The sequence below is a fragment of the Lepisma saccharinum genome, chromosome 12, assembly GCF_977018435.1.
Source record: "Lepisma saccharinum chromosome 12, izLepSacc3.1, whole genome shotgun sequence".
Taxonomy (NCBI): domain Eukaryota; kingdom Metazoa; phylum Arthropoda; class Insecta; order Zygentoma; family Lepismatidae; genus Lepisma; species Lepisma saccharinum.
In genome coordinates, this window is record NC_139240.1 from 18732724 (window position 1) to 18751690 (window position 18967).

The following is an 18967-nucleotide window of genomic DNA, read 5'->3' on the forward strand; positions in this document are numbered from 1 at the left end:
TCTGCCAAATATATCTAAAATGATTACTTCATTGTGATTTTAAATTAGTATTTTAAATTGTCGGTCACTTGACGTATGTCTTTTTGTGATAGTTATGTACACAGAAAACAATTTTTGAGGAAGTTATTTTCAATTCTTTCCCAAGTGACAAATACTTATCCTACATCACCCATTTTATGATAGGTCACCATTCCATCTTTGCTACAACTGTTCCACTTTGTTTGGTAATGCAAAACAGTTCTCGGACAACCAATACTGATGTTATGGCTCTTGTGTGATAGTAGATGTGCACTCAATCTCCCATCGAAACCATGCCACTTTGCTCAGTGATGCAAGAAAGTTCTGATAAAGGGGAAAAAATCATGGGAAATATTTATTTTCCCATGGTTTCATATAACTGTCAGAATTATTCCATTTATAACACACACTATAGTTCTTTTATGTAAAATTTTGAAAGATGTATATATTGTACATATGTAAATATGGTACATTTTATTTTTCAAGCCTGAAACAAAAGAATAATGTATTTTTCACAGGGATGGGCCCATATGAAATTTTGGCTGATACCGATAAAGTACTGATACTGATAACCGATATTCTAACGATCCGATATAAAATTCCAAATGGTCTTTGAAGAACCTGAACAGTTCATTGCCCTCCTTAATAAATGTTTGTTTCCAGGTAACTGTAGTGCCTAAGAAGTTGCATATTTAGACATTTACTTTTTAAAAAAGTAGGGCATGGAGATTAACCATAAAAATTATTACAGAATGTCATAATTTTTCACTAATTAATAAGATATTTAGTGGATCGGTATTTCCCCGATAAACCGATACACCGATATGCCTATATCGGTTGATACCGATGGAATACTGATTAATCTGTCCCATCCCTAATTTTTCGTCATTTTTAATTTTTTAAGCACTCACAATTTATGACAAATTCACATTACTTCATGATTTTGAATGGACAACAAATGTGTTCAGAAAACCTTTTTTGCAACTAAGAGGTGTCCCAAAAGTAACGCAGGATTTAAATTGCGTGACATTTTTTTTTTCGTTGGGTTGGCAACCGGTTAGTAGTGAGTTAGTCGTGATGGAGAAATACACGATGCAGGAGTGCATAACTATCGTAAAAACATATTACAAATACGAAGAGTGTTATGCTGAAACCGTGCGCAAATTATGTGGTATGTTTGGGCGGGAAAACGTGCCAAACGGAACAACTGTGAAAAGAGTGGTTCAAAAGTTTAAAAACAAACAAGTTCGGTGATGGACGACAAAAGAGTGGCCGTCCTCGTACTGTACACTCGGCCGATAACATTGCCGCTGTGAGTGCTAGTGTCGCTGAGTGTTCGAGAACGTAAAATCGCTGCAGGTCTCTTGAGATAGACATTTCGAATAGCACCATGCAGCGGATTATGGGGAAAGATCTGCGTATGCACCCATACAGATTTAGATGACTCAACAGCTTAAGCTGCAAGACCACATGCAGCGACGGGCATTCGTCGATTGGGTCCTGGACAATCTGCAAATGGATGGTAATTTTGCTAAGAAAATTATTTTCAGTGAAGAGGCGCATTTTCATCTGGATGTGTATGTAAACAAGCAGAACTGTCACATTTGGGGCACGGAAAACCTTCGCATTATTGAAGAAAAGCCTTTTTATTCCCAACAAGTGTCTGTGTGGTGTGCACATTGGTGTAGTGGAATTATTGGGCTGCACTTCTTCAAAAGTGAGTCCGGAAGTGCAGTAACTGTCAATGGTGTACGTTATCGTGAGGAGATATCAGCATTTTTGTGGCCTCAGGTGGAAGCCATGCACTTTGGCTTTGATGTTGATGAGATGTTCTTCCAGCAGGATGGCGCCACGTGTCATGCAGCACGCGAAACCATTGAGTTGTTTCAGCAAAAATTTTATGGGCGGTGATTTTGTGCAACAATGATCACAATTGGCCACCAAGGTCATGCGATCTTACACCATGTGACTTTTATCTCTGGGGATTTGTAAAGTCCAAGGTTTACAGCAAATGCATACCAACCATTCACGAACTTAAGGAAGAAATCCGATGTGTTATCGCAACAATTGAGTCACAAGTTTGCGAAAATGTGATTGCAATTTTGTCAAAAGATTGCACGAGTGTCATATGAGACGTGGAGGACATTTGCCGGATATTATTTTCCATATTTAATCGGAGTGTTTACTCTTTCAAAGTATGTCACAACTTTGCCAATTCATGTATAAATCAAGGTTCATTTTGTAAATTTAAATCCTGCATTACTTTTGGGAGACCCTTTATTAACACTTTTTTTATGTTATCGCATTTATGAACATGTAAGGTCCCTAATAATAATGTATCTAAGAAGAATTCCCTTCATGCTTATGACTTTGAGTATTGATATTGTTCACATCTTGTGAACGTGTTTTAAAAATGTGCCATTTCAACTATGTAAAGGTTTTGTAGTGGTTCAGATATTTCCACTGAACATTTTTTTCTAACGAATTGACAGTAACTGTTTTTTCCAGCCTCACGATTCCGATGTAATATTTCATGTTGGAAAAAGTGTTGTGAGAGGTCGATATGGCACGTACTATAATCCTCCAGTTGAGCATGAGAAGATAGATCATGTTAAAGTAGTCCTTGTGAATGAATATGAAGGTGAGTTCCTGCACTACTATCAGGCAATTCAAGGAGCGACCAACATGAAAACTGACCATTCAGCAGCTGCGATCCTTTTTGGCATTTCTCTCGGTGCTCTGATTTCAGTAATACTTTATGGACAATTTTTGCACAGGTAATTGAATGTAATTTTTTCTTTAAAAATGCAATTTTTGTGAAAATATGTTTGTAAGAAATATGAAATTGATTGAAAAACATGAAAGCTGTTAAAAAACCTAGCTTTGAAATTCTCAAGTAGAGTGGACTCTTCTTATTTCGAACTCGGATTCGAACAGAAGTTTATTTCCCTTGAAATTCCTATTGAAACCAATGTTAAAAATTCACATGTAATTATAATTTTTGAACCTTTTAGTTAGATAATTCGAAGGCAGCAATCCAGAGACAGTCATAGGGAAAAATAGTTTCCATTTGCTGGTATGCAGCCTGCACCTTCTCCTCAACAGCATGTGATTGGCCACCCCTTTTGTGATTAGGTGATCATCCTCGAACCATCTCCTCCACTAACCAATCATTTGCGAAAGTCTTCTTATCTGCCCTCAGTTGTCAGGTGTAAATCTGTGAATAGTCTTCCAGTGCAGTATGAGGCTAATAAGAAGGCCTGGCTCACCAGGAACTTTTCAAAAATTGGCTTGCAATGCTAGACACTTAACCATGTAAAAATCAACAAAAGCAAACAAAAATCCCTAACTTCTCTAAGTGAGAACAGGTAGCTAATGTTATCACACGTGTATGTGATTTTGTATATCTGTTCATACAGTGAAATCCAGAATTTACGTTTAATAATAAACCTAAAATATGGGGCAACGTAAAAACCGAGAAAGCATGAGGGAGGGGTGAAACTCATGTGTAAGTAAGAAACGACTACAGAATCGACTTTTCGGGGACAGTATAATTAGTTAAAAATGATTTAACAACAGGAAAGATGTAAGATTATGAATTCCTAAGGAAAAAAGAGGATGGCATGCTGTGAAAATCAGTAGCGGATTAACGTAACCCACCTTTGTGACTGCAGGCAATAGATTACTGCTTCTAACTGCCACCTGTTAATTTCCATTTATGTGTAGGATCTCTGTTTAATCTGTAAACTGGTAGGTTGTTGCTAGTTTTTTTATGCCTCAGGTAATGGGGAGGGGGGATAATTTGTAATTGGAAGTCAAAGTGTCCTGAATTCAGTTCATAGTGTAGACACGTAGAATGGTTCAGATACCACTTTAAACTGCACATGTATCGAGTCCTGATCAGCCAAACAGCATAAAGTAAAATCATAACAAGCTTTGTTAAACTTTGGGAATGAAAGGAAAAGGAGGGAGAAGTTGCATTGCCAACAGACTAGCCTCCTGGCAAATTTTGCAACATCGGCATAGCTTGGAAAACATATAAAGCGTGAAACTGGAGATTGAGTGAACACAAGATCGAGGTGAATGTCCTATTATTTGATATGCCCTTTTGTAGGGGCCTAGATGGCTGAACGTAAGCAGGAAAGTATATAATGCAGGAATGTAAATTCGGGGTTTCAACTGTACTTACTTAAACATGTTTTCATACTGGTAGTTTAATTACTATTATGAGAGGAATTGTTCTTTGCTTGCACTGCAGGACCACACACAAAATACAGCAATATTTATGGTAAAGTACACTGCATATTCATTATTTTTGTTTAAACTGTATTATGGTAGTTTTGTTTTATTGAATTTCTTTAATTATGCATGTTTTTGTTAATTCAAATTTTTTATAATTTGATTTTTTCCTGTTCCTTTGGAGTTCAAATTAAAGAGTCCACTGTATCTGTTTAAAATACAATGGGTAATTTAGATGATGGATATCCAGATAATCTAAAAATCATGATAATCTGAATGAAGGATACCTGTCAGATAATCTGGATATTTGGACAATTTAGGTAGTTTATTGATATTTGCATTATTTGAATTTTTCAATATACAGATGAATTCTTGCATTACATTCTTAGTTGTACGAGGCGTATTTTTTAAGTAAGTAAGGTTTTGATATGTACAAAAAACAAGTAAACTTTTTGTAACCATTTTATTGTTACATGAAAGACCACACTTTTGTCTAATTTTCCACATAATTGCCACCAATATTAAGGCACTTTTCATATCGAACAACAAGCTTTTGTATTCCGTTGTTATAGAAGTTTGCCACCTGAGTTGACAGCCATTGCAACACGGCCGTTTTGAGGCTATCTTCGTCATCGTGGTGCTGACCTCCGAGATGCTTCTTCAGTCGCAGAAACACGTGGTAGTCACTGGGAGCTAGATTGGGGCTGTACGAAGGATGATCAAATTGTTCCCAGCCAAATGATGCGATGAGATCTTGACAAGAAAAGTCAAGGCGCTACCTAAATGCTTGCTTTTGTGCGCCTCAGTTAACATTTTTGGTACCCATAGTGAGCACTATTTTCGATAGTTTAAGCGTTCGGTAACAATTTCATAGATACCACTTCTTGAAACTTCAGGGAACTCCTCTGATAACGAAGAAATCGTGAAGCGTCTGTTCTCTTTCACTTTTTCATCGACTTTATGCACCAAATCGACAGTGATCACTGAGGGTCGCCCACTCCATTCCTCGTCATGAACATTCTTTTGGCCATCTTTGAAAGCTCTTACCCATTTGCATACCATTCCATCACTCATAATGTTTTGTCCGTACACTTCACAAATCTGACGGTGAATTTCAACTGCTTTCACACCTTTAGCACTAAGAAAACGAATAACAGTGCGTATTTCACAGTTGGCGGGATTTTCAATCGGCGGAGGCATTTTAAATATGCAAAAGCAAATGTATACACGATCGATTGTTGTCGCAATGGCGTCTGTGGTTTGCCAACAGATGTAGGTACACAGTGCGTGTGCACGGGACACCGACTGCAGCGCTGCAGCGGCGGAATTTCAAAACAGTTCTTACTTTAAAAATACACCTCATACATTAAATTTAGTGACTTTTAGGAGCTGTTATTAGTAGTTTTAGTGAGTTCCCCATTGCAATTGATGGCAATCTGGATGTCATTTCCATGACAAAGTTATTCGAAGCACAAGCACAAGCAACCAATTGCAGCTACTCTTGTGAAAGAAGACTAATTGAATAATTGTACTTGAACAGGGAGTAAACTGAATATCAAACCAAAAAAATTTCACAAAAAACATTAGGCAGAAGTAGGAAAATTTTTGGAATGTGTTAGAGGTACATGCGAAAAATAAGTTCTGCCAGATTCAAATGTTCTGCCAATCATCATAGAGTTTAACAGGATCGAGAATAGTTTTTGGTTTGATTTAAGCCCACTTTATGATCATAATAGGCTAGTTGAAACTTGACCTAGAGTTTATCATTCAATTTACCATGACAATGGGAGGAATTATGAAAACGACATACAATAATGACCATCTATTCAGGGTCTCCCTGAGGGCATAATGGTAACATTGTCTCCTTGTAATCAAGGGGTCCTAGGTTTGATACCCATTGGAGGCACCTACTGGTTTGGATTCTACTTTAAACTGCAAGCACTGTCCTGATTAGCGTATATGTGCATAAAGTAGGCTTATAACAAAATTCAAACCATCTATTCCAGCCCTGTACTCCTATTTTTGCAAAAACAACACACTAATCTCTACAACATGGAAGTGTGCTTGGTTTCTGTCCACTATATTGTTTATATAAAACAGTACAAGTGTAGAATAGAATTGGTTCTTGGTGAGGTGAGGTACCTGACATAAAATAACCCTTTCCAACTGTAACTTCTGGATTTGACACTGGCTGGTAGCCTGTGCCAGTTTATTTGTCTCATGTAAAGTGATTCCACACTTGTCTGAGAATGTCAGTCTAGCTCCTGAACAAGTAGAGAACTGTTGTATAGAGAAGTCATAAGGTGGGCATACAGTCTCCCCCTCCCCTTTATTTTTGACACTATGATTGCTACAGTTGAGTGCTTAATATGGATACATACCTCATGGTTTAAGAGTCCAGAACAGTGGCATGGAGACTGTCATTTTTGTAGCACAGCCGAATTCTGCACTATGTTCTGGCAGATATTTTGTGGAGATAATACGGGGTCACATACATGACGGCATCTTTCACAGTTGCTTGTAACTCTTGTGTTGTGCAATATCAGTTATTTCTGACCCTGTTATTGACGAGGTCGGGACTTCTTGGAGGCCAGGCTAAGGGAGCTGGGTATTCTTCAGAACCTCTTCCAATCCACTGCCAGGGAAGGTCATATTCAGGTAATGACACAGTTTCAATGCGAAGTGAGCTCGAACATGGTGCAGAATTTGGCTGTGCTACGAAAATAACAAGTTTCCATGCGAATGTTGTGGACTCTTAAACCATCAGGTATGTATCCATGTCAAACATTCAAGGGGTGTAAGGGGTGACCTTTCACATAGTACACCCAATTGTCAACCTCACTTGCACATAGTGCACCCTGGACTGCATTTTGCAGACTAACGAGGCTCTGGCGTTTGGACCTACAGCCAGTATAATCTTCGTACGACTGTGTGTTGTCCTGTGTTTTGTCCTTATGTGTGCTGAGTGCCTCTTTACAGCCTCAGCTTTTAACCGAAGTCAGAAAGTTTTAATATTTTAGTTAATGACATTACAATTATTTTAGTTATTGTAAGGGGCAAAACCCTGTATAATGTGACAGGTGCAAAATAGCCTTAAAGTGCTGACACACCCAAAAATTTAAATTCAAATTCAAACATTGAACCATAACCATTGTACTGTCGAAAATGAAGGGGTACACCTACTTTCTGGCCACTCTGTAGAATAGAAAGAGAAAATAAAGTTAGGGCTTAGCCAAAATCATTGCTAATGTATCGGTATCAGCTGATACCAGTTGTATCAATATCAAAAATAATTTTATTTATCAATACCGGCCAATACTTTCACGGCATTTGGATCATTTGCAGGGTTCACAAAATATTCCATGCAGCTCTTTTTTGGAGTCTAATTATCCTGAGAGTTGTGGAAAATTTGAGGTTTTCATTGATTTTACACCAATATTATGTGTTGCAATTTAATATTGTGAGGTAATTTTCGACTATTTTAAAGGAAAACACTACTAAACTGATGCTTATAATATTAATCCTTTCCAATTCAATGTTTCTCCCACTCGCATACTCCCCAGCTCTTATTTATTTTGGTCGGGAAATAGGCTGGTGGATTATTTGGATTACTTGGAATTAACCTACATTTTTAAAAGAGAAAAACAGAAATCTGAACTCACCTGATGATTTTCATGGATTTTAGGTTACATAAGATAATTAAAGTGTTTTTGTTTATTTTAATTTATATATTTACTTGCATACTTTTTCTCTGTCATTTTCCTACTGTACTCTGTCTCGTATATCTCCCTAGCAAGGTTGCGCATAACGACAGAGAAGGGGAAATCGAGTGGGTTGAGTGAAACAGTACATGCTGCTCTGAAGGCTGGTAACTGCAGTTGCTTTCCCCCCATCAATGCAATCCCATTCCCTCTCATGCCGTCCCCCGTGGCAGAGTGGTTAGCACATTACACTACGATGCCAGAGGTTCCAGGTTCAAATCCTGGCCTGGGCATGGATATTTGTGAGTTTCCTTTCATCAATTTCATCATATCACTCAGTCACATCTTCATAAATTAGCCGAAAGTGGCACAAAAAATGAAGTAAAATAAAGCAAATCAATCACCATTCTCTCTCATGTGTTCATTGGTGGAGCCGTCTCACATAGTAATTGCGCAGAGACTTGTTTTTAATCGCTCGCTCCAGATATATTCGGGACAGTATAACACTATCGTGCGAATACAATGCACGATCACCTGTTCACATCAAAACACATGGACTGCCGAGAAACAAAAATACTACAACGTGACCTATCTGTTGGCTAGAGTCCATACTACATGAGGCCTCCCGATGGCACAGTGGTATTGTCATTGCCTTGTAATCAAGGGGTCCCGGGTTCGATACCCGGTGAAGGCACATAGTGGTTCGGATTCCACTTTAAACTGTAGGTCCAGTCCTGATTAGCATAAAATGGACTTAAAACACTAAATCAACCGTACTACATGAGGAAACATGTTGGACACGCTCCGACAGCGGAGCGGAGCAGATTTCTTCTGACATTGGAGCGCAACAGGAAAATCATGATGTCGGTTGAGGTCAGACATAGAATCAGAAAGGGTAAATCAATAATTTGAACAACTTTTCATTTTTCCCTTCTTCAGGCTTTGGTATCGGTATTGATAGGAATTTGTATGGACATTGGTACAAAGTGGTATCGGTTTCAGTGCTAATAAAAATATATGCCTGAAATATGTGAATACAAACACTATATTAATTTTATTTCAGAACTTGTTCTCTTTATTTTATTCTCTTTCTCTCTCTTAGCAGAAGATGGGAATTCAAAATAGGAAAATCAGAACATAATAGCTTGTTAGAAATGGCAGAAAGAATAGGATCATCAACTCCATCAGGTATGTTATATTTCTTTCCATGTTTCCATGCTGATAATTCTGTCTACTGTCTTTAGTAGATCAATAGATATTTTGAAAATGCCTACTGTTTTCAATTGATGAACTGTACTGCTAATGCTTTCTACTATTTTTGGTAGCCCAACCATTCCTATTGTTTTGGATGGTTTTCCATTACATCAATGCATGTTTTCAGTGTGTTGTTGTGTTGTTTTCAGTAGCTGAACTGCACTACTAGTGTTTCCAGTAACATAGTTGTAAAGTATATTGCTACATTCAAACAGTACTATTATAAGTTATGAAAAAATATCTATACAAATGTAATCGCAATAGAGAAATTATAAAACAACTAACAAAAATCTCTGGTAAAGCATGTGGAAATTTCTAGTTAGGAATGCTTTCACACACACTCACAAAAAATATCAAATATAGTGAACACATTTTTAAATATGTAGACTCATTGCTAGAGGCACATATTTTTGGTAAATAAAAAAGCAAGCTTTTGGTACAGAAACCAAGTCAGTTTCGGGTTCAAAAGCAGAAAATAAAATAAAATTTTGCTGTTATGGGGGTGAAAAAGCGGTATATAAAATAACATTTTGGTTTAAAAAATGTGCATTTATTACAAAAAATAAACATATCCCTTCTAATAGCATATTTATGTCATTACCAGAATATTAAGTTTATTCCATTTTTGCTTCTCAAATAATTATAGCAGAATTAATCCATTTTCCATGTATTGCATAACTCACAGGATAATTGTGACTTCTGAAGTGCCCCATCGGTAAATAAACTTTAAATTTTGTGTTTTAGAGTCTATTTCACATTTTGCAGTTCATTTTGCATCATTTCGTGACAAAACAGGATAGGAAAATGAACCTCACACTTTTCAGAAACATGAAAAATTAACATTACAATGTTCTTATTTCACATTTCGTGTTTTCATCATAAACGAAATATGCATTTAACACACTTCATTGCATTTAACACACTTGTAGAAAATGAAAAGAAACAACATCACTGTTTTAGTCATAAATTGACAAGTTGTTCTTCCTACATTCATGTGAAAACAGGAAAGACAAAGGTTAAACAAAGAACAAAGGTTGTTAGGTTAAACAAAGAACTTACCCCTCAACACTTGAAAAACCTACAACTAGAACATTGTAGACCAAGTGAATCAAAAGATTACTCATTTCTGCAAGTGCATTACACAGACATGAAAAAAATTGACAAACTAATACTACCATTTATTGCAGCTACGATCTGCTTTAAGGTTGAGTTATTTATTAAGAAAAGGTTATGTTCACTTATTCATTAAGATATACCTGACTTCAGTAGTATTCTTTAGAATGGATGATACGAGGGTTGCTATTTATGTATCTCGAATAACAAACAATAGAAAAATATGTATCATTGAAAATGGTTTTATTGTTTTTGAAAATATTCTCCATGATGGTCGATGCACTTTTGCATACATTTGAACCAATTCTCATAGCACTTTGTCCATTCCAATTGAGGTATCTCGAAAGCATGCATTTTGAACGCATCAATCACTTCTTCCGGCATCGAAAATCGTTGACCACGTAGCTTATTCTTCACGTACTGGAACAAAAAGAAATCATTGGGTGCTAAATCAGGGCTATACGGTGGATGACCCATCAATTCAATGTTTTCACCGGTGAAATACTGAGTTCTTTGGACCGATGTGTGACAACTCGCATTGTCATGGTGAAGAATGATCCTGCGTCGCTGGTTATTTTTTCTGATTTCCCCAAAGACTTCTGTTAAACAAATGGTTGTGTACCATTCAGAATTGAGGGTTCTATGATTCTCTAGTGGCACTGTCGCCACATGTCCATTTTCCCCCAAAAAACAGGCGACCATTTGCTTCGAAGTGCTTCTTGCACGAAAAACTTTTGTTGGTTTGGCTCATCTTGGAACACCCACACCGTCGACTGCTGTTTGCTTTCGAGCTCATATGCATAGATCCAAGATTTGTCACCTGTGTAGATGTTATACATGGCTTTTGAAGCACCATGATTGTATTTTGTGAGTATTTTGCACCAATCGACACAAGCCTTTTTTTGAGCGATTGTCAAATTATGCGTGAACAAATCTTCTTCACGGCTAAATGTTCATGAAATATCTTATGTATGCTAGTCATACTAATGCCCAGGGATGCCTCAATCTCACGATATGTCACATGATGATCTTGTATTACCAGTTCTCGCACAGCATCAATGTTTTCTGGCACAACACCCGATTTTGGATGGCCTTCTTTAGATTCGTCCGTGAGTGAATAATGGCCACGATTGAATTCACTAAACCAATGATATATAGTGCTTTTAGATGATGCTTCATCGTCAAAAGTCGAAGTGAGTGGATTGATGCACTGTTGAGATATCCACGTCGAAAGTCGTAGAAAATCATTGCTCGAAAATGTTCTCGAGTTAATTCCTTTGCTGGCCTCCGATGAAATTTTCAAGTCCCTGTAACAAACAAAAATAGCATCCGTGTGCACAACGTTCTGGGTACATATACCATAGAAATGTCCAACTTTACGATGAATATATTAGATGTTACCTAGCAACATTAGTGTTGCCAGTTCCGGATACATAAATAGCAACCCTTGTATTCTGCGAACAACTTCCCCACAATTCATTACGTGAAAGCACGCCCGTTGCCATGGTTTTGGCAAATGTTTTAGATCATGTACGTATGTATGTGTACACGTGTACATGCTAATGAGTTCTAGATTAGCAAATAAGGGGACTGTGCAGCCTGTAAATTTATCATTTTTTTTGCTAGGAATAGATAAATATTCAAGATAAAAACATGTAATCTTACTTCCAAAGACAGTTATGTCTTTCTATTGCATATTCACAGATCATCTGGAACCATGTTGCACGACACACATTTAGAAACACTGGATTAATCAGTCCTCATGTCTCCAATTTAGACATATTTTAGATATTTTATTGCATGTTTAAACACTTCTAAATACATGTTTGAATATGTGCATTTTATTATGTAATTTCAATGAAATTTTTTGAATATAAATTTCAGTACTTTCTCACATTTATTTCAAGTTTTAAAGTCTGTTTCAATTTGAATTGAATAGTGAAGAATATGCTAATAGTTACAAACCTATGCATGTGTTATCGTACATTGTTTACTTACATTCATCCCCTTAATTTTCAGTGCCTGAAGCACCACCAACCCCCAGCCCAGTCATGAACAACCAATTTATGAGGAGAGCGCTGCCGAAGCCCCCATTTGCTGAAAAACACAGCTATAAGGTTATGGTCAGTGAACTAGAAAGTTATGTGGAAAGCAGTTTAGGATCTGGTGCACTTAAAAAGCAGTATAAGGTAAGTGAAAGTCATTATTGTTCCGCAACACTCCACCCTTACCGGGCCGCTTCTGGCAGGAAAAACCCAAATAAACAACTAAATAGGCTTGTTAGTCCTGGGCTCCCATCCCATTCCTCACCAGAGCGCTCGAAACCCAAGAATCAATCACAGGCAAGAACTTACTGAATTAATGTTTCCGGGGGATTGCTGAAAACTCGCAGAAATGGGCTTTATACATTTATTTACAATTCAACAAACAAGGCTCGGATTCTTCCATTAATTCTCTAATTTTCATTATTTACATTTCTCTAATTTGAGCTCCATGGCAGAACTGCATTGTGGAAGCTAGCTAGCCTTGTCGGAACCACCTCGGTATGCTCTTTCTCATGGAAGGCCACTGGAGACTGAAGATCAGTCTCCCTTCTGCTATCCATTTCACACACACTCTGTCCCTGTCTTCGCACAGGGGAGGGCTGAAAGTTCAAATCTTATAGGCTCTTTTAAACTACACTGAACCATGGAAGAAACCCAAGCATACAGAATTATACACAAACACAAAAAAAGAAACAAAAAACAAATACTGTTTGTAACAGTATTATACTCGCCTCACCGAAAAAAAAAAGGGTAACCCCAGGTAAGTCTGCGAGTCCAATGTCCTGGTGAGGTTTGCCTGAAAGGAAAAAATAAACACTAACACCGTCCACTTCACTTCACTCACTTGACAGTTTACAGAATAAGTCTCTCTGAATGTTTCTCAAGGCATCCTGTGATCTCTGGAACCGGTGACATCCTAATGAATCATCGTGAAGTCCATTTCCAGGTGTGGGTGGTTTGACATCCATGGCAAGTATGTCCTCTTCCAGACTGCTTCCTTCTTGTGAGGTTCTGGGATCGAACCTCTCACCATCCACTCCTAGGGAAGGATTACTATCCAGCATGTGAATTCGTGGCACTACTCTGCTTACTCATGGCTAATTGTTTGCCTCCGAATAAAAAAATAACGTTTTCTGATGGAGATGATAAGAACTGTCTCTCAAAATAATAATAATAAAAAAACTTTCTAAGGGATGTGGCAAAGGAGAGAAGACTGGTTTGTTATGGTCTACTCAGCTGTTTCTCCCAAAGCTCCATGGGTCAGCTGACCATTCTACCCAGCATCTTTCGTTTCCACCAGAAACTGTATGTCACGCTTCGGACATTTTTTGACCTGGTCAACGTTGGCGAGAATCTGTCGCCTAGTTTTCTCGTCAAGATAAATCAAATCATGTTTGTCTCTGTTGTGAATTTATGAATTAATAATGGATAACTGTATTTTGGAAAAAGTGATTCGGAAAGTCGTTTTTGGGGCTGAGGACTGCTTATGGGACCGCAAAAGAACATGCTCCCCCTCCTTTAATGAAACTGGTCTCCTTTTCCTATCGTAATGTTTGGCTGATCTCTGACGATTGTTCATTTGATTATCTTGTGCTAATTCAATTGCTTTCTCCAATTTCTCCTGAAGATCAAATGCATACTGCATCCTGTCTCTACATCTCCATATACTCTTAATTTATCATTTTTAATTTTCATTATTTGTTTTATTATTATTATCATTATTATTAGTACTATTAACATACATTCTGTTAACCAAATCTGTTCTGGCTTCACCAGAACAGTTCTGATTATACAATAAAGGGAAAAAGAAAAAAACGGAGTAATCCATGGACGTTAGCGGAAAATACGCCCAGGGTTTATTTTAAGGTACCTGAGCAAAAGCACATACCTCCAAATGTATTGAATGTATTATTATTAATAAAGTTTGTCCTGTCTTCCTTCTTGACGTCCCTCTCTCTCTCTTTTCCTTTGAAGGGCATTTTCTGGGGATCCATTGGTCCATGCTATTTACTACCGAAAAACAAGCAACTCTGCTTCATTCCTGTTGATGAATTCACCTGGTTATTCACTGCGAATGCAATCGAATCTAAATTGTCTGACCACTTGCTGTGTTCCATGCAAAACTTGGCTATCACTCTCTTTACTGTCTTAATTGCTGCTTCTGCGAGATCTGCTTGTGAGCGGTATGTAGTAATGTAAGCTGGTTTGCAGTTGATAGTTTTGAGTACTTGGCAAAACAGGCGGCTACGAAACACACTTTAATTGTCACTGGTGAAAATCGATGGAAAGCCATAAAGGTGACAATATTTCAGTAATGCATTGCAAATGGTCCTAGCTGTCACTGTTGTCAAGGGTGCCAAAAACATGTGTCTCGTGGAAGAATCTTCAATGAGTGATAATGCACCCTAGAACTGGTCGGAAATGATCCAAACAAATCTCCATACAATTTCACTCGTTGGCGTGGCTCATTGCGACTTCTCATGAATCCCATCTTTTTAGAAGAATCTGGATTGTATCTGAAACAAGTGAGGCATGATCTGTAGTAATCTCTTAACATCAGAGTAGACATTTTTCCAAGTAAACTGTTCCAAAATCTTGAACAGAGTGTTAGCTGTCCCAGGATGTGCAGTGTGAACTTCAGTGCAGTGCAGTGGGATATTGGCAGCACTTCCGGTTTCAAAGAATCCGGTGTCCAAATCTTTTGCTGCTTTCCAAATGCGGGCAACAGGCCCTTCCTTTCTTCTATGTTTCTGTAGAGTATCCCATCTTCATGCAGGTAAGAAGTGCTCAGATGAAAATCGAAAACTTTCCTGTTCAATTTCTCGTCCAATTGAACGTCCTCTCCCTTAAGGCACGCAATTAATAAAGACAAATATGGGTCCTTCTGTTGCTCTCTTGCCCATAATTGCTTATCTTCCAAGTTGATATTGCCGGTTGTTATTTTGTTTACTTCCAACTTCCTTGCATTAGGTTCTATTGCTGATTGAGTGCAATTGTTGATTTCGCACTGAGGCTCGGGTGTTATATGTCCAAGGAGTTCAACAGAAGTGGTGTCAGGGTTGTCTCTCAAAAGACGTTTAAAGAAAACAGAGCAATAAAAGTCTTCATCTTCGTCGTCCTGTCCATCATTATCTGAATTAGCAAGTGCCATTACATCTTCCTTTACGTCAACCAAAGTTACTTTCTTTCATTCCACTCTTTGCACAGCTGAAGGACCGGGACTTGAACCAGAGTCCCCTTTTACCAGGCAAGTAGGCTTCTTTCTCTTCCTTTTTTCCTGGAACTGATGAATTTCTCATTCACATTCTTCTCGAATTCGTGGTGATATTTATATCCACACTCCGTGAGTTCAAAACGGAGATAACATTCATCCTTCAGGTTGCTAATCGGAAAATGATATGCTTTTTCTTTTGCTTTCCTCTGCGGTAACCTTTTCTTTTTCCTGACTTTTCGGCTCTGGGGTTTGCAACACTTCTTTGTCACAGTTCTCTTCTACTTGAATGACAATGAAAGACAGGAGGTTACTAGTTTTCTTCTCATTCTTCCCAATTATATCAAATGGAATAATATCGTCCCTTTCATTCAGAAAAGCCCAACTGTTCAACGCAGGTGCAATTAAAATCTTCACCCTGGCCATAAAACTTCTACCGGTGATCAGGTCATGCTGGGGATTCTCCAAAATAAAGAATTTCTCTCTGACCCTTTGACCATAGAAAGCTACATTGAAAAAGACATGTCCCACAGTTGTTGTTTTCCCCTCAGCTAACTGTACAATCAGCTTACTGTAACTTCATTTTGCCCCCTTTTCCTCCAACTTCTGAAATAAAGACAAACTCAAGCAGGAAATAGAAGCTTCGGTATCCATATACATATGTATCCGAATGCCATTTATTTCTCCAATGATGAAAGGTTCCTGATTTGTACTATTTGAAATCTTTAAATTTGTCGAATAACAGGCACATCTCACTGTCGTGCCCTGTTCATGACCTTTTTTGGCTCTGAAATATTATATTTCTTTGCAGCTTTGTGGAAACTTACCAGATGTGAAGTTGATTGACAAACGTAACACTTGTGTTTTTTGCCAGACATTCTTGGGTGGTCAGTTGCTTTTGTCTCCCTCGAAACAGCAGGGGATTCCTTCCCTAACCTAGAATATTTCGCAGGGTCCAAAAGATGTAACAGATCCTCCCCCGCAGCGCTACAAGTCCCTCTAATGGCCACCAGTCCATCGGACTGAGGAGGTGTGGTGCCTCTCAAAGCAAAGTTAATGATTTCCTGTTCGGTCTCATACTGACGAAACGTAGGGTTTTCCAACATCTCTCCCTGGAATTTCAAAGCATATGCATAAAGATCTTTCATGGTATTGAAATTCTCACATCTTAATCTCTTACGATACACAGGGTTACATTTACGCTGAATAAAATTAACCTTCTCTTTGACTGGAGCTGTGGATTTTGTATATGATTGCAATAAATAGAAAAAAATAAAAAGTAGATGATCCATTCTTCAGAAAATATAGAAGAAATAGGTGATTGCTGTAAATAGAAGAAATAGATGATTGTCATAAATAGAAGAAATAAGAAGTAGATGATCCATTCTTCAGAAGAGATAGAAGAACGAAGAAGAAGGTGACCAATTTTCCATCCTTGGAAGAAAGGAGAAAGAGGAGCCAGGTTACTAAAAGAAGAAAGAAGAGGAAGCCAATTTGTCTCCCATCTAAGAAGAATCTAACCTCTGTGTGTGTATATATATATAATCCTCATACTGGGTGGTCCGAAAGTCCCGTAATGGTCACATATCGTGAGAAATACACATTGAATCGGAAAACGACAAAAATACATGTTTAATAAGTGAAAGAAAGCTATTCAATGATATCCCACTTGATTCCCCACTCCCGCCCCCTGGGGGTGGGGTGGGGTGCAACTGTGAAATTTTAAATGAAAACCCCCATTTTGTATTGTAGAATAGGAAAGAAGACTTCATTCCGAGTCCAACGAGCTATCAACCATCCTCCTAGCTCAATTAGGAACGGAGATATGGCAAATTTTTTTTTTTAAAAAAAAGGGATGCTTTGCCCCTAATTGAGCTAGAGTGAAAGCGATTACAGCTTCAGAATATGAGGTCAAGACCTTTCAATAGAGTATATGGTAGACCCCCTTCCATATACTTTATTGAAAGGTCTTGACATGCAGACCCCCCCCCCCCCCTATTGAAAGGTCTTGACGTGCATATTCCAAATCTGCAATCACTTTCACTCTAGCTCAAATAGGGGCAGAACGTGCCTTTGAATTTTTTCTTTTGGTTTTAAAATATAAAATCGCCATATCTTTGTTCCTAATTGAGCTAGGAGGATGGTTGATAGCTCGTTGGACTCGGAATGAAATCCTCTTTCCGATTCTACAATACAATATGGGGTTTCCATTTACAATTTCACAGTTGAAAAGTGTGATATCATTGAATAGCTTTCTTTCACTTATAAACACACATTTTTTCGTTTTCCAATTTGATGTGTATTTCTCACGATATGTGACCGTTCCGGGACTTTTGGACCACCCAGTATGAGGATTATATATATATACACACACAGAGGTTAGATTCTTCTTAGATGGGAGACAAATTGGCTTCTTCTTCTTTCTTCTTTTAGTAACCTGGCTCCTCTTTCTTCTTTCTTCCAAGGATGGAAAATTGGTCACCTTCTTCTTCGTTCTTCTATCTCTTCTGAAGAATGGATCATCTACTTCTTATTTCTTCTATTTATGACAATCATCTATTTCTTCTATTTACAGCAATCATCTATTTCTTCTATATTTTCTGAAGAATGGATCATCTACTTTTTATTTTTTCTATTTACTGCAATCATATAATAATTCTATCTTTTCTGAAGAATGGATCATCTACTTCTTATTTCTTCTATTTATCACAATTATCTAATTCTTCTATTTCTTCTGAAGAATGGATCATGTACTTCTTATTTCTTCTATTTATGACAATCATCTATGTCTTCTATTGACAGCAATCATCTATATCTTCTATATTTTCTGAAGAATGGATCATCTACTTCTTATTTTTTTCTATTTACTGCAATCATATAATTCTTCTATCTCTTCTGAAGAATGGATCATCTACTTCTTATTTCTTCTATTTATTGCAATTATCTAATTCTTCTATCTCTTCTGAAGAATGGACCATCTACTTCTTATTTCTTCTTATGCCCTTTTCTTAGGCATGAAGACCTGAACAAAAGCTCAGAATATATTCAGGGTGACAAATCTGGATATAGCGCCACCTCCTGTATCAAACCAACAAGGGAAAACCCAGGATTGCTAAAGAAAAGCGCGGCCCAGTGCATCTAAAATGGCTACCTCAACCTGGCTAAAGATAACTATAGCACCACCAAACACCAATCAACCATAAATCTAGTGATACACTCCTCGCCAGAGGTAACCGAGGAAACAGATTTGATCAAAGACCAAAAGACACGGTTTTGAAATTACATCCTGACTTTTTTACTTTGCTATATATTCAATCTACGTGTATATTATTAATCAGTATAATTTCCTTTCCAATTTATGTTTCCGCCTTGTAATCAAGGGGTCC

General features: G+C 37.7%; 1 protein-coding gene across 2 annotated transcripts in view; it reads left to right on the plus strand.

The window, feature by feature from the left end:
- LOC145996396 (receptor-type tyrosine-protein phosphatase S-like) overlaps window positions 1–18967 on the plus strand; it is a 151789-nt gene that overhangs the window by 75557 nt on the left and 57265 nt on the right. The window contains exons 10-12 of one of the 2 annotated variants that reach the window (XM_083132842.1): window positions 2527–2795; window positions 9061–9146; window positions 12345–12514. In XM_083132842.1, the coding sequence (XP_082988968.1) occupies window positions 2527–2795; window positions 9061–9146; window positions 12345–12514 (525 nt within the window). The remainder of the gene's footprint in view (window positions 1–2526; window positions 2796–9060; window positions 9147–12344; window positions 12515–18967) is intronic. The other variant, XM_083132843.1, reaches the window with a different exon arrangement.